This window comes from Neopsephotus bourkii, unplaced genomic scaffold, assembly GCF_033783945.1.
Source record: "Neopsephotus bourkii isolate Nb327-2 ecotype Australia unplaced genomic scaffold, CSIRO-AGI_Nbou_v1 NB_659, whole genome shotgun sequence".
Classification (NCBI taxonomy): domain Eukaryota; kingdom Metazoa; phylum Chordata; class Aves; order Psittaciformes; family Psittacidae; genus Neopsephotus; species Neopsephotus bourkii.
Genome location: NW_026901158.1, coordinates 9575988 through 9596684, shown reverse-complemented (window position 1 = coordinate 9596684; position 20697 = coordinate 9575988). Strand labels below are relative to the sequence as shown.

The 20697-nt window shown below is 50.9% G+C and overlaps 1 protein-coding gene across 1 annotated transcript in view; it reads left to right on the top strand.

Annotated features, from left to right (window-relative positions):
* The window catches only part of EHMT1 (euchromatic histone lysine methyltransferase 1), a 114929-nt gene continuing 94232 nt past the window's right edge, over positions 1-20697 (top strand). The window contains exon 1 of the mRNA XM_061352974.1: positions 1-61. Within this exon, the coding sequence (XP_061208958.1) occupies positions 41-61 (21 nt within the window). The 5' untranslated portion in view covers positions 1-40. The remainder of the gene's footprint in view (positions 62-20697) is intronic.

Below are 20697 nucleotides of genomic sequence, written 5' to 3'. Positions count from 1 at the left end.
AGCCGCCGAGGGGGCGGGGCTACGCTCCGGGGCTCCGGCCATGGCCACAGTGGATGCCGAGGTGAGTGAGAGCGGCGGCGTCCATCTACCCGGGCGGGGGGAAGGAAGATGGGGGAGCGTGGAGTGGTATCGCCCAGGGCCAGGCGGGTTCTGTCGGAGTCCGGGAGGGGGACCGTGCCCCCGCCGCCCCATGGTTCAGTCCAACTCTTCTGAGGGGAAGAATGTGGGAGCTGCTGCCATTGTGTGTAGGGGGGCCCGGGACTCTGTATAAGTTACACCCCTCCGCGGTGAGTCAGTGGTATGGGCCATACAGATTCCGGGGTTCCCCCCAATGGGAGCGAGTGCGTGTGGCGGAGGCGGAGGGGGGGAGCGGCTATCCCGCCATGCATGTTCCGGGGCCCCCCATGCGGCGTCGGGCTGCGCTGGCGCGGCGCCATCCAGAGTCCAGGGCCCGCCGGGCGCGGCGGCGGCGGCCGGGCCGGCGTATGCGCTATGCATGGTCCCGGGCGGCGGGCCCGCGGCCGTGCGGGGGCAGGCATGAGCTATGCAGGGTCCCGGGCCCGGCGCGGCGGCGGCGGCGGCGCTGGGGAGGCCCCGGCCCGGCCCCGTGGCGGGAGGAGCTGCGGGAGCGGCCCCGCCCGGAACCCGCCGTGGGGAGCCCGGCGGCACCGCGCCGGCAGCGGGATGTGCCTTGCGCGGCGGGCCCGGCGCTCCGGGAACTGGAACGAGACGGGGCTGCGGGCGGGGGAGTTTTACCTCAGAAAACTCGAGTCTCCCGGGCCCAGGGTAGTTCCGCCGTTCCCCGGCCTGACCCCGCTTGACTTCGCTGCCACCCGGCCTGCGGCAGCCCCGCAGCCGCCCGCTGGCCTTGCTGTGGAGCAGCGGTGTGACCCGGGCCCAGCTCCACGGCAGCGGGCAGGGGGTGCCGGCCCGCATAGAGCCGTTATTCATCCGGTCATAGTGGTCTGGGCTGGAGGGACCTTAAAGCGCCTCCAGCTCCAACCCCTGCCACGGGCAGGGACCCCTTCCACTGGAGCAGCTTGCTCCAAGCCCCTGTGTCCAACCTGGCCTTGAGCACTGCCAGGGATGGGGCAGCCACAGCTTCTCTGGGCACCCTGTGCCAGCGCCTCAGCACCCTCACAGGGAAGAACTTCTTTATACCCTGCCTGAATCTTCCCGATCTATTCTCATCGTCAGTATAATGGTTTAAAATGCACGGAGTACAAGGCTTGAGAAAAAAACCTCCCCAAATCCCCCAGGAAATTGAAGTTTGCCATGTAACAACAGTTAACCATAATCAGCCAGATCTGTGAGTGTCCCAAAGAGCCCAACGTGCAGCCCGAACACTGTGAAATCCCACACGTGGCACACGGAGCTGAGCTGTGCTTGTGGTGTTCCTGTGTGCTGGGCTGAAACTTCTGGCTTCATTAGAGGATGTAAACTCTGTAAGTCTGCCCTCAGTTAAACACCGGATTGCAGCACGCTGCCCGCTGAGCCTGCATATGCACAAAGGGGATTATAATGCAGGTGTATGGTCATATACAAACCAGCCATGAGCCGGGACAAGTGGATGCTCTGTAACTGTAGCAGGTACCAGTCAGCATCTCTTTCAGCTGGGACAGACCTGGTCCGTATGCCAGGCTGTGCTGCAGCCGTTCCCGGCTTTCCCTCTGGCATGCAGGTTGTGCTGTGGCAGGGAACCTCTGCTCACTGTGGGATGAAGTTTGTGGCGTGGCCACACAGGTGGCATCAGCAGTTCAGTGCAAGGCACTGCAAGGACAGCTTGAGTCTATTGCTCAGCCAAGATTCCTGTCATCTCTGGTGGGAGCTTTGTCCTTACGCGTTCTGTTCCATCACAACTGCTTCCAAGGCCTGATCCTGCTGCCATTCCTGTGTGCTTTTGAAGAGGACCATGTGTTAACCTTCCTGTGGGACAGAGGAGCCAGCCCTCAGGTACTCCGATGGCGCCAGTTTTCCCTTCGCTGCCTTGCTCGGGGTGATTGCTTTCAGGAGAAACTCATCAGCTTAATGCACAGGTTGGTCTTAGTGCAGGTGCACAGCTTTTATTTTGGGAAGCATCTCCCAGGAGTGCTGGTGGGGTCTGCTCGCTGTGCAGAGCATCAAGGAACAGGCTCTTGGAATCAGGCTTAATATCCACAGATGTTGCCCTGGATTATGGGGGAGGGAACGGTGCCTCGTTTGGAGTTTAATTCCTCCCCTCACCCATAAAGTCAGTAAATCTGAGGCTGGATCTGCCTTTGCTTATACCCTTCTGATGCCAGAGGGGAGGAAGTTGGTGTAAATCAGGCTGGAATTCAGACCTGCTCTTTGCTTCCCCAGTGCTGGTGGGGGAGAGCAGGGATGAGCATCCCACAACTGCAGTGTCCTGCCATGGGCAAGGTGGAGCAGAAGCGAAGGATTATTGCCTTTGGTTGAGGGAGGTGCAGCGGTGTGTGCCTGGGAGGGTGTACTTGCTCCGAGCAGATCTGGGTTGGAGTGAGCAGGTTGGTACAGTGCTGTGTGTGTGTGTCTGCAGGGAGAGTCCACTCCACCTCTGCAGACAGTTGCTGGCAGGCAGTTCATGCAAGACAAAAACCGTAGACCAGCTTATTGCTAAATCTTAGTGTTTGATGGGTGAGGGAGAATCTCTCTGAGCACCAAGTTCCTCCTCAGTTCTGAGCTGTAAACTTGGGTGGTTATTCTTTTCTGGCTGCCTTGGAAGCTGCCCTGAGTAATCTCTGTGCTTCGAGCTGCCAGGTGAGTAGCTGTGCTGCAGTCACTGGGTGCAATAACTGCGTGGCTGCAGAGAAGCCTGGTTTTGCTGTTGAGTTTCTTTAGCAGGTGTCTTATAGCCAGGTTTGGGGCTTTTATGTATTTTAGACCTGCTGCAAGTACAGCATGAAAGATTAAAGTTTAAGGAATTGAGTTTGTCTTCCTCACCCACTTTTATGGTGCAGGTTCATTGAATTTGATGTTGCTACTCCAGTTTGCATCACTTTAGTGAGGAGAGTCAGCTGACCTTGTGTTTATGTGTTTCCTGAAATGATGCTTTGCTGTGAGGTTAAAAAGGGAGGTTTCAAGCCACGCTGCCTTCCCTGGGGCTCGTGCTCTCCTCCAGAAGGCTGGTGCTGAGCAGGAAGCAAGGTGTGTGTGTGGCTTTGAATGAAGTGGTTCCCTTCAGAACTCACACTGCAGTTTTCATCATTTTTCTCCCCCTCCCTATCTGTTCTGATCTGTAACATCTTTTTTTTCTGGAGATGCAGCTTTGATCTTTCAAGTGAAGTTGTGAACCACATAGAGGACACGTCTCCCCACTGCTCCACACCCTCAGCTGAGGCTGGGTCTCCAAGGAGTATGGCACTGCAGCAGCTCCCACCTCTTAAAGCGAGGACTCGAGAGGCCGAGCAGCCTCACAGATCAGGCTGGTGGTGCTCAGGCTCTGCCCTGCCTTTGATCCTTGCTCTCCTCCCCTGCGCCAGCTGGTGCCGGGAGCTCTGTCAGCCGCCCTCCGCCTGTTCAATGAACTCCCGACCGGATTAAGGGGCAACATTCACTCATGTCAAAGTGCTTCCTATTCACGGCTCCCTTGGCTGGAAGGAGGTTGCTGTAATAGGCCACTGAGTGCAGGAGTGATAATAGGGAAAGGCAGGACCTAATGAGCGGTGCCTTTAAGCAGTGAGCACATAGGTGATTCCTTCAGTTTCCCACTTTCTGTTTTGCAGGTGACATGACATCCAGTGCTTCTTTCAGGCCTGCCCTGCCCTTCCTCCTCTCTGATTTACTCCTGCCAGCTGGGATTGCAGTGAGGAGAGGGCTTTGCTTTTAGTGCTGAGCCTGTTTCAGTAAGCTACAGCAGGAAAACTCAGAGTACTTTAAACCCCATCATCTTTCCCCCTTTGCGAGCTTTGGTGGCTGCTTTCCTGAGGCTCCTTAGCGCAGTGAGGTATGTTGATACTACATTGACATGAGCTCGTGAGCACAGGCAATGTATGTGTGTTCCCAGTTGTGTTAAATACCTTTTGGGCTACCAGGTTTAACACACTTGAGCTGTGTCTGTGGTGAGAAAGACATTTTTTCCCCTCTCTGATACACAACACCTAGAAAGGAGATTTTATAACTTTATCCACACAAGGGTTACTTTGTTAAGGTGTTAAAATTACACATTTTACCCTGTGTCAAACAGAGACTAAGACTGACTTTCCTACCATGAATTCTTACATGCTGAGCGAGCTATGGGCTAGCTAAGGCCCTTTGGGAGCTCACCCTTTTCTTCCACCTACAGAAAGTTTAAATAATAACAGAATGGGCAACTGTGGCTTCTGAAGTGTTGAGAAAGCCTGAAAAGTGCCCTTCGGTTGTGTTTGTTTGTGAGCCAACCGGACTGGAGAACGTTTTGTCAGTGAAGGCAGACTCAAAGGCCTGGTTTATCCTTTTAAGAAAGCTCTTCCAATATAATCATTCTGCCTGGAGAGGAGGATTTCTCATTTTTCCCTTGCTGAAATAGCCGTACCAATAAAAGTCCTTGCTGTGGATGTAGCTGTATTAGTTTAGAGGTGATTTTAGACCAGAGTAGCTTCTTTTTTTGCTTTCCAAAGCAGAGGCTTGGTCTACTTTTAAGAAGTTTTGCCAACTTAGTTATCTGCAGAGAAATTGCTCTCCCCTCCACCAGTGCTGTGTCAGCAGAAGTCCGGGTACAGATGCAAGTACCAGCAAAAACCCCAACAACAAAGAGGCAGCTTTTCCATGGGAGAAGAGCTTGGAGCTGTGCTGGCAGGACACTCACCTACAGACAGCAGATGTTGGCATTAGCATCCTGCAGGGATGTGCTGCCGTGGGCACAGAGGATGTGCTGGTACCCAGGGGTGTCCCACTTCCAGATGTGCAGCTGATAGGGTGATGATTTGATGGGTACTGTTGTGTTGCTGCTGATCTGAAATGCAAATCTGGGGCTTTGCTCTATTATCTTGCCTGGCAAGACCCCTGCTGAGGTTGCTGAATGTGGTCCACATCCCCCCACTGAAGCAGGGCTGTGAGGGGATGGCAGCAGATCCTATTCGTCTTGATTTTCCCTAACAAAGTGCTTGGAGAAGAGCACAGCTGGTGCCTATGGTTTGGGTTACTGTGTTCCAGAAGAGGAGGTGAAGGGGGGTTATGTTTTTTTGCAGCACATTGAGAGGTTCAAGGTGGCTTTCTGAGTACTTCAAGACTTGTGCTGGAGATTTCCTTCTCCTTAGCTTCCTTGGATGCCAGAGGTCACCATGGCGCAGGGGGTCGGAACTGGATCATCTTAAGGTCCTTTCCAACCCAAACCAGTCTGTGATTCTATGAAAGGCTCGCTTACCTGTCTGTGCCTCAGGCGGGTCAGGGAGAAGTTGTATGAGTGTGTCCTTGGTGCATGGGCAGTCACGTCTCATTGGTGATGGCTGCTGACTGGTTGGAGTAGAAGAGTTTGTTGCAGGCCTGCTGGGTAACGTGGCTGCCAAGCTCTCTGAAACACACAGAAACCCAGAATAAACTGTACTTAGAAAGTGCTTGATGCTTGTATTGCTGTGTCTAAAATAGAAGGGCTTTCTTGCTTTTAATTAAAAACCTCTAGCATAGGCAAAGCATCAAGGAAGGTCATCCAGAGTATCCTACAAGAAAGCTGGAGAAGCACTTTTGACAAGGGTATATAGCGACAGAAAAAGAGGGAATGGCTTTAATCCGATGGAGGGGAGACTGAGATGAGATCTTAGGCAGAAGTTTTCTCTGTGAAGGTGATGAGGCCCTGGCACAGGTTGCCCAGAGAGCTTTAAGCTCCCTTCCAACACCAGCCAGTCTTATTCTGTGATCCTCTTTTCAGGTGGGAAATGTTCTTCTGATTAGATTCCTTTTTCCTTAATACCCATCCCAATCCCCACCATTCTCTTGCTGTCTTCCTCCGTATCAGCTCACTCTGCTCAGGTTTACATGTAGGATAGTTTGGCTCCACAAGGGAGTCTTCATTCAGACACATGCCTGACATAAACTGCGAACACAGTGTAGGGCTGAGCGAGGGACTGGCCTGGGGTTGGAGGTGGGCTGTTAAATATTAAATCCATCCTTTTCCATATCCTATCTCCTTCCCAAGGGAGTTGTCTCAGAGCAGTGTTGGTTCAGGACAGGGAGATGGTGGATGGGTAGAGCAGGAAGTTCAGGTCTGCTTCTGTTTGCATACACTGATGATCCTGCAGGGACAGCACAGGGAGAGGGAGGACACTTGCAGATGGGGAGGAAGTAAATACGGAACAAGATAACCAGGCCAGAATGGATAAAGTCCAAACAAAGCCAAGTAAGTGACTTCTCCCATTTGTTACAGAGAAATGGAAAATGATGCAAACAGGGATAAAACTAATGGAAGTGGTTGTAGCTTCTTGGGTCAGCCAGGCCAGCATCTGACCCAGGAGGTGGGTATGAGCTTGCTGTGGCTGCAGCATTCAAAACCAACAGCAGAGAGCTGGGGAGCTGAGCAAACTGAGGTGAGAGGAGACAACAGCGGTTCCCAAAGGCTACACAGCAGGTTCATTGCCTGTGATTTGGGGCAGAGTGTTTGAGCCAAGCCCAGAGGCTTGTGATGCTGCAACAAAATGTGTCTCCTTGTGCTTGTCACGTTGCTAGAAAGAGAAGGATCGTGGCGCTCCTTGCTGCTGCGAATGAGGGCAGCCAGGATGGATGTGATGCTTGAGCTGTCCCTACAGCCAAAGAGAATGCAGCAGGAGAGCAGGGGCACCTCTGTGGGGAGAGGATTGCAGTGCAGGTGTCTGAATTAATGTGCTGTGTTTTGGTCTTGGTTATGTTGAGAGAAACAGTCTGTGTTGTTCAGAATGCTTTGTAATGAATTTGACAACTCACGTGTTGATGTGGAGATGGATTTTAGCATGTTAACTGGCACAGAGGAACCCTGGACTAATGGCCGTGACCTGCTAATGCTTCTGAATACTGAGTGCAGTGAAATCCTTTGTTTTCCTCATCTTCTTTTCCTTTTCAAACCTGGGCTCCTGGCTTCTTGAATCTCAGCTACCTTCCTCCTCTCCAGTCACACATTTCTACTCCTTGCAGTGTCAGAGCAAGCTTTAGTCAGTAATTTCTCCTGAAGGCTCAAAGCCAGAAGGCAAATGACCCAAATGTTGTACCCAACTTCAGTGGTCATTGGGGATGTTTCTTTCTGCCAGCCCAGACTGTTCAGAACCTACAATCAGCTTCTCTCCAAAATCATGCACGTGGATATGACGTAGGAAGGGTTATTGGGTTTCCAAATTGCACGCTTCACCCAGCTGTTGATTTGGGAATTGAAAGTATATCTGTCACAGTACCAGGAGGTGCTTACTGAAATGTGATGTTGGTGGGTGCCTGGTGAATGCAAATGCTTGAAGGCCTTTGACCAAAAGTTTTGATGCTGCATTATAGCTCAGCCCAGGCGTGACTGGGCAGCAAAGGCATATGGATTTCTTATTGTTTCTTTAGTTTAATTTATCCTCTAGATTATCTCAGTTCCTGGGGCATGGTTACCCAAGGCATGGTTTTATGCTGCCCTTGACTGAACTTCATTCCCTGTGAGTTTTGCTTCAGACACGTGGAAGGGACCCACAGGAAGGTGCTGGGGGCTGGCAGCAGGCTGTGAGATAGCCCCCAAATGCTGGACAGGATAGCAGCTCCAGCCTGGAGGTCATCAGGGCCTACAATAAATGGGTGTTTAAGTCACTTGTGTTTCTGGGACCTGAGAAATGAACTTCTTGTCATGCATTTCTTCTGTCCAAGGGGGTAGGTGGCAGATTTACACCCTGTCAGATGTGGTTTTATCAGTGGGAAGGAGAGTATCTGTATTTGGGAGATGAAAGCATTAGCATGCAGGCTATGAGCTGATTTGTTTGCTTTTATCTAGTACCCTGTTGGCCTGTGAGTTTGGACGTAAGCCTCCAGATCACAGGAACATAAAGAATGAATCTAAACAGAAACTTGGCATAGTAGAAGGTGTCCCTGCCCGTGGCAGGGGTTGGAGCTGAATGAGCTTTAGGGTCCCTTCCAACACAAACCAGGCTGAGATTCTATGAACTAATTTATTAATGGAGGAGCATTGCTAGTATTTGATAGATGAAATCAACACCCAGAGGGCTTTGTAAAACACCACTGCTGAACTGGTAACTAAGACATGAGGGGTTTTTAATTGCAAATGTGTTTGTAATAGCTTTTGTCAACTCTTGTGTGGTAAATGTTAAGGATTGTCGAATTCCATTCATTAGGAATCCTTTTGTTCTTTGGCTTAGGAAGGGTGTTTCTCACTATTGGTGGGATGCATTGTTTCACACTGGTGCTTTAATGCCTCTTTAATATGCAAAGATGACTGTTTATAAGCAGATGTCCTATAGGACGTGGGGATGACATCTGGAATATTTAATCTTTCATACCACACGTTGAGGAGCAACAACGGATGTTCTGTTAAAGATGCCCTTCGGATGAGATGTGCTATTTGATGTAATATTTACTCTTGCTGTGGTGGCAGATCCCGTGGGGAAGAGCCATGCTGGCTTTTAACCAACATCCCCAGGACCAGGGGGCAAGCACACTGCTGCTGAGCACGTTTGTGAAGATGCCTCTGCTTTGCCTTGTGAGGATGTGCATGGGGAGAGGCCCCAGCTCGCAGCCTTGGACACAGCCAGCCCGGGATTGCATTCTGCCTTGCTGATTTCCACTTGGTTTTCCTCTCACTGCAAGTTGTATTTCCCATCTTCGTTTTGTAATTAGGCCAGGTGCCTGTCGCACACAGTGTGTTCTGTGCCCAGCTCCCACACTTGGGGGATTTCTTTGTTTGTTTTATGGTCTCCTTCCCTATTGAAAGTACCCTTTGTGCTGGTGATAGTTACATTCTTGGGTTTCTAATGAGTTGAATTTCTTGAGTTTAATGCTTTTTACCACGGAGCTCGATGTTGATAGGACATTAGTCTTAGCCATTTATGGCTTTTATTAAAAACAGATTGGTTTGATGCCTTTTCAAATCCACACCTCTAGACTATCCTCATGGAGGCTCTTTTATAGCCATAATTTACCCTCTGCCCCTGTGTTTTGTAGACTAAAATGTTACCTGTGGCTTCAGATGTAGATGCAGGTGCTTTACTTGGTGACACATTGCACGTTACATTGCTGCTGCTGTTCGTCCTGGAGTTGTGGCTCGAGGCTGCCATCAGCGATGACATACGACATAAAGATCCCCCTCGCCCCCAGCCACCATGGGGGCTTAAATACAGGTCCTGGTGTGATCCCAGGGGCTGCGGAGGAGGAGGTGAGGAGGAACGAGGGTGATTTGTGAGCTCTGAGGCTTGGCGAGCGCTGGGAAGCTGTAGCAGCCAAGGAGCCTTTCTTCCCGGGGCCTTTGTTTCCAGCCACGCTCGCGATGAAAGGCAGGAGCGGCTTCTCCATTGGCTGCAGGAAACCACCTCCCCATGCGGCACAAGGCCCTGATGAACGGGCGCCAGCGTGGATGGGCTCCAGTGCAGAGCGGCCCTGGCAGCACTGAGCCCCGGCCTCCAGCTCCTGGGGTGCTGGCTCCTGCCAACACAGCCTCCTGCAACTGCAGCTGGGAGGGAAAACAGCTGGGAGAGGGGTTTTCCATCCTGTGCCCTGGAATGCACCTAGCGCAGACAGCAGCAGCACACCCCGTGGTGCCTCTGCTCAGTGATGGTGGCAGAACACAAAGAGCTTGGATGTTCCTGGCCAGCTCCCAGGGCTAGGGAGGGTTGATTCGGATCCCCCACAGCGTGATTGTGGCCCAGCAGCACGGTTGTGTCAGTAGCTTAATGCTGGTGCAGGCTCTGTTGGTGTAATTTGCAGACATCACCAAAGAGCTGCTTGCAGGAGGCTCTGTTGTCTGTGTGTATTTGTGATCAGAGGGGCTGGAGCAGCTCTGCTCTGGAGCCAGGCTGAGAGCTGGGCTGGGGCAGCCTGGAGAAGAGAAGGCTCCTGAAGGGGAGACCTTAGAGCAGCTCCAGTGCCTAAAGGGGCTGCAGGAAACCTGGAGAGGGGCCTGGGACAAGGGCCTGTAGGGACAGGTCAAGGGGAATGGCTTGAACCTGCCCGAGGGGAGACTGAGCTGAGCTCTTAGGCAGAAGCTCTTCCCTGTGAGGGTGCTGAGGCGCTGGCACAGGGTGCCCAGAGAAGCTGTGGCTGCCCCATCCCTGGCAGTGCTCAAGGCCAGGTTGGACACAGGGGCTTGGAGCAAGCTGCTCCAGTGGAAGTTTGGCAGGGGGTTGGAACTGGAGGAGCTTTAAGGTCCCTTCCAACCCAAACCAGGCTGGGATTCTAAGATTTAAACATTGGATGCCCAGGGATAGTCTAAATTCTTCTTTAAATGTCAAAAACTCCACAAGTGGAAGTTGGTTTGGAGCTGCCAAGAGCCACTCCTGATGCAACAGCTTCAAAAGAGAAATGTGGACGTTGGGAAGCGCCTGGCTCCTGCCTGGCTCCCTGGTGAGTCAGATATCTGAGCTTGCACTGGGGTGGTAATGCTGATGCAGTTGCTGATTGCTGCCAAAGCAAGGAGTCCACACAAGGAGATTAGACAACAGCCCTTTTCCCTGCTGGGCGCTCATTACCATTTTCTTGCTGATGTATTATTAATTAAGCTAATTTTTATTGCCCTGTAAGTATAGATGGTGCTTTGCAAGCACAGAACAGAACCTGCTTGTTTCCCAGAGTTTCTGAAGTAGGTGCTGGGCCTTGTGCACGATGAGAGTGCTGGAAAAACTGACTGTGCAGTTGAAGTAAGGTAAATCTGTGGGTTTTGTTTTCTTTTTCCTCTTACTTAGCAGACATCTGGCTTTGGGGCTGGTGAATGTGGAGCTGTATGAGCAGAGAGCTGAGGCCCTGTAAATGCCCTGAAGGCAGAATTAATGTGGACAGATAATAGGACTTAAGTGCAAGGAGTTTGCAGCACTGACCCTCCTCAAGACAGAAGATTGCATAGGAGTGTTCCATTAGAGTGTTCGGACCTGATCCAGCCCCACGGGTGTGGGGCAGGCAACAGTTTAAACAGGAGAAGTTCAAGGACTGGTTGGTGGAGCCTGATGATGAGGTTTAGAATGCATCCCTGCTGAAGAGCTGCTGTGCCCTCGACATCTATAGTCATGTCACATGCCAGTAAATGGGAGCTCTGGTAATTGTGCTGGCACAGCCATCATGGTGCTTTGTCTGCTGAGGCAGTGGCCCTACTGCCAGCAGCAGCCATGTGCTGCCTGTGCCCATGTGGCTGCTCTCATCTCTGAAGCTGTTGTGTTGGATCCGATTGGGATCGGTGTGTTTGGGAGTCCAGTGAATTCACTGGGATCAAGTGAGCCCTGCAAGGTGGCTCTTCATGCCCACATGCCCCTCAGTGTCTGGCATGCTGGACATCTTGGTGCTGGACAGACCAGCTTGGGTTGGAAGGGACCTTAAAGCTCCTCCAGCTCCAACCCCTGCCACGGGCAGGGACCCCTTCCACTGGAGCAGCTTGCTCCAAGCCCCTGTGTCCAACCTGGCCTTGAACACTGCCAGGGATGGGGCAGCCACAGCTTCTCTGGGCACCCTGTGCCAGCGCCTCAGCACCCTCACAGGGAAGAGCTTCTGCCTAAGAGCTCAGCTCAGTCTCCTTGGGGTAGGCTTGTGATGCTTTTCCCATCCGTAAAACAGAGGGAGTATATTTACGAAGTTCTAAGGCTTGACTTGGTGCTGGAAGCCTTTAGCTGGAAGTGTAGAAATGCAGGATGTTGGTTTTTAAATGTACAGCTTGCCTTCACTGGTAAGAGATGGCACGTTACACCAGTCCAGATGTTCACTGTTTCATGTGCTCTGGGTTCTGGCTTCATTGCTTGAGATCATGGGTGGGCGTGATGAAGAGGAATCAAAAACTTCTAGAAGCACTTTGTAACATGTGAGCTCTCTGTGATCAAAGTGGGACTCCCAGTGTCCAGCACCCCTTCTTTGGAGTTAGCAGCACTGGACTTTGCAAGTGTGATCTGTAATATTTCATGTGTTCTCTTTCTCCATTTTTAGATTAGGTGAATGTGTCCTGTTCCAGTCTATGCAGTCATGAGAAAACTACAATATGGTGTCTATTGTACGGACATTCTGTGCTCCTTGCTGGGAAAAATCCACTTTTGAATAAGCAAATCCACTTTGACACCCTGCCACTGACTTCTCTAGAGCAAAACACTGGGTAGGAAAGTCTCTCTTCGATGAACATGCCTTTTTTGGTTGCATGGCTGTGCAAGAGCAGAGCAGTTGGAGCTGGAGGTTCAGGCCTAGTTTCGGAGTGCAGGTGAGTGGAGGAGAGTAGGGAAGGGACTAAAAGGGACTCAGAGCCCTCCACGAGCATCCTCCATCGTCAACTTTGTCACCCTGAGAGCCCATCACTGGGTCAGGTTCCTCCCAGCCATGGTGTGGCTGTGCCTTACTGGGCAAACACACTGGGGGAAGCTCTGCTCTGCTGGTTTGGTCAGCTGCTTTATGGTTTTGAATGAGACCAAGCCCTTAACATTTTGGCCTGAATTCACAATGCCTTTTCCTCTGTACGTGACAAACCCATGTGGTTACAGTCTCTTGCTCAGCCTGGGTAGGATGCACATGCTCATGGGCTGCTGTCAGTCGGGTTCAACATGGAACCTTGCTCCAGCAGATGTGCTTTGCTTGGTTCTGGGCACTAGAGTGGGAAGGATTGTGTTAGACTGAGTGCTAGAAGTTAAATTGCGTGGAAGGAAAATCAACCCAAACTGTTTTTCACTGCATTATCAGAGCTTTGGGAAGGGTTGGCCAGTGTAGGCCATGGCTTCTGTTAACTGTAGATATCCCTGTGTGTTACAGCACCAGAGCAGCAGAGACAGGATGAAAGGGTTTTCTGCCTCTGCCACATGACGTGACCTGTTGTGTAGGCTTTCAGCCACGTGTGTCTCAACAGGTTGCTCTTTCAGTGTTGTTGTCCAGGGGCTGTTAGGCATAGGCCACCTCTGCAAATGAATTTCCAAGAATAAAGCCACTTGCCCATTTGGTTGCCTTGGGGAGACCTTAGAGCAGCCTTCCAATAGCTGAAGGGGCTGACAAGAGACCTGGAGAGGGGCTTTGAACAAGGGACAGGACAAGGGAATGGCTTGAACCTGCCAGAGGGGAGACTGAGCTGAGCTCTTAGGCAGAAGCTCTTCCCTGTGAGGGTGCTGAGGCGCTGGCACAGGGTGCCCAGAGAAGCTGTGGCTGCCCCATCCCTGGCAGTGTTGGACGGGGCTTGGAGCAACCAAGTCTTGGGTTCTGTGAACTCAATGTAGGAATGAGCCTATGGTGCCTCTTGTAATGGTACATTGCAGGTCCAGATCAGGCAGCAGAGGAGCTCAGCTGTGTGCTGCAGGGTGTTCTGCTCTGTAATTACACAGCGTGGTTAGACAGATAGGTTTTAATCTTGCAAACACACATCTGAGTAATAAGTATTAATATGGTATAGCATTCAGTGTTACAGGGAGAGCTGCTTGACAGTGACGTAGTGGCTGAGATGCTGCTGTGCCTTGGGTATAGGGTTGCACATCTAAGCCCTGGATGTGCAGGTAGGATGCCTCCATCTGGGAATGCCTCTTGGTAAGGCTGTGCAGGTCTCTTCTAATGGTTGAGTGTGGGTGCAGTTTTGCTGGCAAAAGAAGCCCTGTTGAGTGCAGCAAGCTGCTTCTGTGGCATGAAGACCTCTCAGCTAAGGGCTCCCACTGAGATGTGCTCCTCACAGCCCGCCTCAGCAGAGCAGAGAAGCCGGGAAGATGATGGTGGTGTGTTTTAACCATCAGTTGCAGGTTTTTGGCCATGAGCCATTTGATTTGTAGAAATAACCATTGACGGGATGATCGTGGCAGTTCCTATGCATGTTGAAAGCTATTAATTCTATTAATAATATTAAATACTATTAATTTTGTATTGGGAGAGCTCATTTACATACATCTTTTAGCATACACAGACTGAACCTCTACAAATACTAACTAACAGCCAGTTAAAGTTCGCACTTCTGTACTGGTGTAGCTAATTCCTATGCAGACAGGGCTTAGCTGTGTTGATATAAGCTGGTGTAAATGTGGCTGTGCTGCACATCACATAAGGGTGTTGACCCAAGCCATATTGATAGGAGTATATTTATGTTGGTATGACTTGGAAGAGGCTTGGAATCATCTCAGCAGAACTGTCATGCTCTAAAGGGTGCCTCTGTCAGGTGTAGCTTAAAAGATGCAAAAATTGTGGCTGGACCAGTAATCAGGTCATAGAATCATAGAATCCCAGCCTGGTTTGTGTTGAAGGGGCCTTAAAGCTCCTCCAGCTCCAACCCCTGCCACGGGCAGGGACCCCTTCCACTGGAGCAGCTTGCTCCAAGTCCCTGTGTCCAACCTGGCCTTGAACACTGCCAGGGATGGGGCAGCCACAGCTTCTCTGGGTACCCTGTGCCAGCGCCTCAGCACTCTCACGGGGAGAACTTCTGCCTTACATCTAACCTGAATCTTCCCTTCAGATTGAACCCATCACCCCTTGTCCTATGGCTACAGCCCCTGATGAAGAGTCCCTCTCCAGCATCCTTGTGGCCCCCTTCAGACACTGGAAGGTGCTCTGAGGTCTCCACGCAGCTTCTCTTCTCCAGGCTGAACAGCCCCAACTTCCTCAGGTCCTTGAACTAATTCACTTATTTTTTACATTCTACTGTTCCAGTGTCTCTCATTCCATGTGTCTGCATTTCTCTGTGTTTGGGATTTTTAAAAGGGAAGAAGCTGTTTTGGGAACACAGAGTCAAAAAGCTGGAGCGTAGATCCAGGCAATGTGAGGCTGGACCACATCCCACCCTCCTTTGCTTTGCCTGCCAGGTGAAAGGTGTGTGGTTGAGCACAACAGAGGAGGGACTGAGTTCCAGAGCTGTGGGCAGGCACACTGGGAGGCATCTGGGCCTCCATACCTGGCTGTGGTGGAAGGTCACCATCACAGTCCTGGGCTGTCAGGGCCTTTGGATGAAGTTGCTCCAAACCCTTTCAGTTTTCTTGAGGTCTGGATCCTCACTGTGTGTTTGGGAGCGTGGGGCTCAGGCCTCTGGTCCCTGGGCAGGGCTGGTACTCGGTGCTGTGATCCTCACTAGTTCATGTATCTTCTCCACCTTTGAATTTGAGATCAGAGGGTGGATAAATAATCACGCTCTTTGTGCTTGGTTGGTAACCTGTATATGTGTTAGAAGCCAGAGGCGAGGGCAGTTCACCTTTGAGCCTTCATCCTTGCAGCTGGTTGTCCCTTTGCAAGCCATCATGCTCATTTTCATCAGCCCCCATGAGCAGTTTTGTCTTTATCAGCTTCACTAAACTTGGCTTAAGCTTTGAAAAACAAGGTTACTCAGTTTTTTTGGCTTTCATACTTCAAGCCAGACACCTCCAGGACTTCCTCTCTGCTGCTGCCTTTGTCTGAGTGGTTCTTAGTCCCATGCCAGCAGGGTGTAAATGTCTATAGCAATAGGTCTATTGCAAGTGGTTTGTCTTTCTTAGCTACTCCTCGGAGCCTTTCTGGAAGTAGGTGGCAGACAAATGTTGAAAGCCCCTGGGGTAGGTGATAGGAAGCCTGGGTGCAGAGGGACAGGTTTGCTAAATGAAGATAGGACCCCCTCAAACAGCCCTTGGTTACCTCGAGAGGCAAACCAGAGTCAGTCACATCCTTGTGACCAGTGTAGGGCAAACCAGATCCCTGTGTATGTGAACTGTGGGGACCTTTGAGCTGTTCTGAAGTTCTCCTGTATCAAAGCTGGTGCTGCAGACAGCGTGATGCAGCAAACACAACCACCATGGGCTGATTTTGACAGTGGGTTGCCTGCTGTTTCCTGTCCTCCCTGTACTCCAGTGTGTAGTATTTACAATTAGGGCACTGTGCACACATCTCTGGGGTTGTGTCTCCATGCTAGAAGTCCCAGAATCAGTCTGCCTTGAGGATTGTTTTCTAGAGCATCCATATTCACTGCAGCCATATGGGCCACCCTAATAAGCCCTGAAAGATGCAGTTAGATCCCATTTTGTCTACCTTGCCCAATGGAGTGGTGGAATTTAACCTAAATTGGATTCTCCAGTGAGAGGTACTCTGACCACATCACCTTCTGCACAGGCAACCTGCCAGACATGCAAGCAGGGATTTGCTTTGCCTTTACAGAAGAGTCTGTCCCTAATTCCTGCCTCTCTGCACCACAGTCAGCTGTGAGGTCTTGGACTGCAGTGGCATGTTCATGCTGGGCATGACAAAATGGATCCTAAAGAGGAGCAATGCCTTGGTCAGTTGTGGAGCTCCTGATAAGAAGCAGACATGGGGCTGAGCTGTTGTGGTTTCTTACCAAGATGATGGGCTTGCTAAATTATCACTCTACCCACCAGAAGTGTTGGAGATAGCAGCTGCCTGCTCTAAGGGAGGTTTCTCGGTCCCATTTTACGCCCTTGCTACCTCCTTGCTAACATCCTTGGTGGGGCTATGGAGCCCTGTTGGTCTGTGCTCTGGTTTCTAGCCTTTTTTGCTTTAGTAACACTTTGAAGACCCAAAGCAGCAGGATTCTGGTGCTAACATGATGGTTTAAAAGGAGGAAACCTAGTCCAACAGAACCTCACCAGCATTTGTAAGATATGGTCACGGCTTGAGATGGGAAGGGTGAACAGCAGGTTGTGATATCTCATAGTCTTGCAACTGGCATTGTTTCCATCATAGAAGATGAGAGCTAATCTTATGTTACTGCCACATTGATGGTGTGTAATGTTGCTTGTTTTCCTTACTATTTTCCTTTTGTGGAGTGTGACAAGGCAGGTTAGGCTGAGGCTCTGTATGCACTGAAGCCAGGCCACTGCAGACAGCGTGGTTGCTCTCCTTTGTGGGGCAATAACTAAATCAGTGCTCAGCAACTCCAGCTCCTTTGCAGACTTCTCATTAGAGCTATTCTACCACCAGCCTGTCCTTACAGCATGGATCCACTGACCTGCTCCTGGCCCTGCTCATCTACATGTTTAGAAGGGGGAGAAAAGGGTATTTTATATCCCCAAAAATGCAGGTATGTGTGAAAATAACTGAGAGGCAGCATGACCCATGAACCTGTTGTTGCTCTGCAGTGTGGTTTGTGGGGTCCTGGCAGCTGGGTTGGCATTTTGTGGCTTTTCTGTAAAGGTGACAGTGATACAGTGTGATGTGCTGACGTGGGTTTCCTTCCACACTTCACCACGATGCTGCAGACTACTCTGACAGTGTAAAAGCCACCTGCAGATGCTCTGTGGGTAAGAAGAAGAGAAATCCTTTTCAGATTTTGGGTTTACATTCCCACAGCTTCCTGCTGTCCCAGCCTCTGGTGAAAGGAGGAACAAAGAGCACCGTGTGTAGCTAGAGGTGAAAGCCTCAGTAAGCTCCTCCACAAGAAGTCTGACCCAGCTGGCAAGTACAATCGAAGTAATTCACCTCACCTTCCCTCCCAGAACTCTGAGGTGTTGAAGACTGAGGACATGGAAGACATGTCCTCAGGGACCTGCATTTTGTGGCACGTGGAGTGGGAAGCGTGGGTACCAGGCCTGGGGCTGATCCTGCTTCCAGTGGGTCTCCCCTTTCGTGTAGATACTGGGCTCAAAATCTGTTTTCTTTTCAAGCTGGCGTGACTGGAGAGGCTCCATCTGTGGGGTTCGGTCATCCTTCTACAAATACATTCCTTCCTGGGATCAGTAGTCATGTTCAGTGAAGCAAGAAGCCTCTGTGCTCTGTTCTTTGTGAGCTGCTGGTAGCACATTCCCAAGTCATGCCGCTGCCGCCTCTTATCTATCTGGGGTTGTTTAGACCTCCTGCAGCCTGCCTAGATGGGGTGGCATTTATGCTGTGTCCAGTGGTGGAGCTGCCCCAAGCTCCATGAACCTGGGACGCTTCTGCAGCATGAGAGAAGGCTTCATGGTCTCCAAGGGTCTTGGATTTCCTGTGCTTGAGGAGCTTGTTGGTACACTGTTTACTTCCTTCTGTGCCCATGGTTAACACCTGACATGGAGCCTGCAGCATCCTATAGGTCTCCTTCCTCCTCTAGCAGCAGAGGCAGAACGATTTGTGCAGCACTGTCTGTTCTGTTGGTACTTCTAGGCTGTTCCCATGACTTACGTGAGAACCCATTGATAGAAAGTGAAGGTACAAGAGTTTCAGGTTCTGCAGTAGAAACACAGCCTGGTTTGTGTTGGAAGGGACCTTAAAGCTCATCCAGTCCCAATCCCTGTCACAGGCAGGGACACCTTCCACTAGAGCAGCTTGTTCCAAGCCCCTGTGTCCAACCTGGCCTTGAACACTGCCAGGGATGGGGCAGCTACAGCTTCTCTGGGCACCCTGTGCCAGTGTCTAGTTGCAGTGTTCCAGCACTAGACAGGAGGTTGCATTCCATCTCCTGCAAATAATACAGGCAATTCTTAGCTCTTCTCGTACAAATGAGTCTTTAATGGGAATCTGCACTGGGAGCATAAAATGCCTACACAAGTCTTCCGCAGAGGCTGATTTTTCTCTCTGTTGCACGATGTTGGCACCATTGGATTTCACAGCATCACCTTTGGGTCACAGTGAAATGTGCAAGAGGAGCCTTTGGCTCATCTACTTGGATCACATTTAGTCCATGAAAAAGCAAAGCAGTGCCTTTTTGGGGATGAGATGATTAACTGTATACCCAGAGTACAGAGGTCACAGCAGGGACAGCAGAAAGGGGTCATCAGTTTGCTGTCATGGTGCTGTTAAACATGCTTCCATTGGGTATTCTGAGGGTCCCAGTGAACAGCAAAGTGGGTCCAAGCGAGCCAGGAATGGAGGCCATTTAGGGAAGGCTGTTCTGCTTCTTCCCTAAAAGTACCTGTTTGAAGGAGGAGGGCATTGCTTCCTCCTCTCTCATCATCATCATCATCCTCCTCCTGCTGCACGTTTCATCCTCCTGATGACAAAAGAGGAGTGTCGGAGGTGGCTCTCACCCCATCACACACCATCTCCTGCTCAGTAAAATAGCAGTACCCCAGCACCCAGCTCTGCAGGAATCTCCCTGTGTCCTGGCTGCTTGCTCAGGCAGGTTGAAGGCTGGGGGAGTTGTTAAATGATGATATTTTCAAATTGGAGAGCAGCTTTGATTTATTGACCTGCCGCCTCTCGGCATCGAGCTGTCTGGGCTGGCATCTGCAGATAAGAGGCCGTCGAGTAATTGCTTATTATTGACTGATTGCCAGCTTGGGCTGTTTGCTTGAAGAAGAATCAATAGCAGTCAATCTTCAAAGGCGAAGCTCTCCGGGAGTATGACTGGTGTCCAAATTGGGAATGACAGGTCAGGATAACTCCATATCTGCGATCCCAACTTCATGTTTAGGTGTAATCCTGCAACGGAGGAGGAAGTGCAGGACATGATCTTCCTGTGTCAAGGTTTTTGCCCATGCTCTAAAGCCTGGGCTTTTCCTTTGCAGGACAGATCCCACCCTGGCTCCACACCTTCCACCCAGGGTTTGGAGCATCCTCAGCACCACCTGAGATCAGTGGGAGGTGAGGGGAGGATGACTGCAGGCATCATTCACTAGGTCCCAAAGGATAGAGCAGGGGAGGGGTGGATGAACAGCCTGTGCTGTGACACATCCAAACCAACCAGTTTGGATGCTTTATAAATAAAACAAAGCGTCTATTTTAACGCATGGTAACAGAGATTTCCTTTCTGTGGGTGATTCTATTTAGGTGACAACAGAACAAAATATCCAGTGTCACCATAGGCTTTATCACTCCTTACGGAGCCTGTCGCTATGGTGAGTGTTCGTTTTCAAGAGCAGACATAGCCCTTAGTTAACACTGTCATGGCACGCTGCCTTTTTTGTGTGGATTCCCCAAAAAACGGGGGCTTCCTGGCATCAGAGGCATTCAGGTCTTGGTGCGTGTAAAGAAGAGATGTTGAGGTGTTTGCAGCGGCTGGGGTGAGCTCTGGTGCCTGGATGCGAGGAGCGATCTCAGCCCTTGGGCTGGAGCCTGCTCCGGCGTTCCCAGTGCTCACTCTGGGGCTGCAGTCTGGTCTCCAAGAGTCCTGGGCTCAAGCAGGGCTTCAGACTTGAAATCAGAGCCTTTCATGGGGGAGGGGGAGCTCGGGTCTCCATCAGCTACAAAGAGCAATTAAGCACCAGGACATAAAATAGATAAATGGGAAAGGGAAGGCAGAGCCCTGGGAATGGGGGAAGAGGGAAATGGAAGAATCTGATTGGAAAGTATAAATATTTAGTGCTTCATTTTGGAGCTTTGCTTTCACCCTGGTTTTGGGGTAAGGGAGAAATCCCTCCAACAGAGCAGTTTAACTGCAGTGGTCCTGGAGGGAATGGACACGATTACTTGAACAGCCTTGTTCAGACGCTGGATTTGTTGTCTATAGCAAATCCTCATTTGCATGGGTCCTTAATCTGTGGAGTTAAACATGTCTCTGGCTCTGTTACCTCCTGTGGTACCGAGTTGGGAGCTAGGTTTTTAAAGCTATTCCTCTTCATTGGAATGTTTTCCCTCCCCTCCCCCCCTGCACCCCAAATGATCTTCCAGGTTTTTCCTTTAAAGCAAAGAGGAGCCAAGGAGTGACACAAAAGAGCAATCTGCCAGCGAGAAGCTGCTGTTTGTGCCTTCAGGGCCGGTGGGTGAAGGGTCCACCAACCAGCCTGGCGAGGGAAGCCAAGCTCAGCC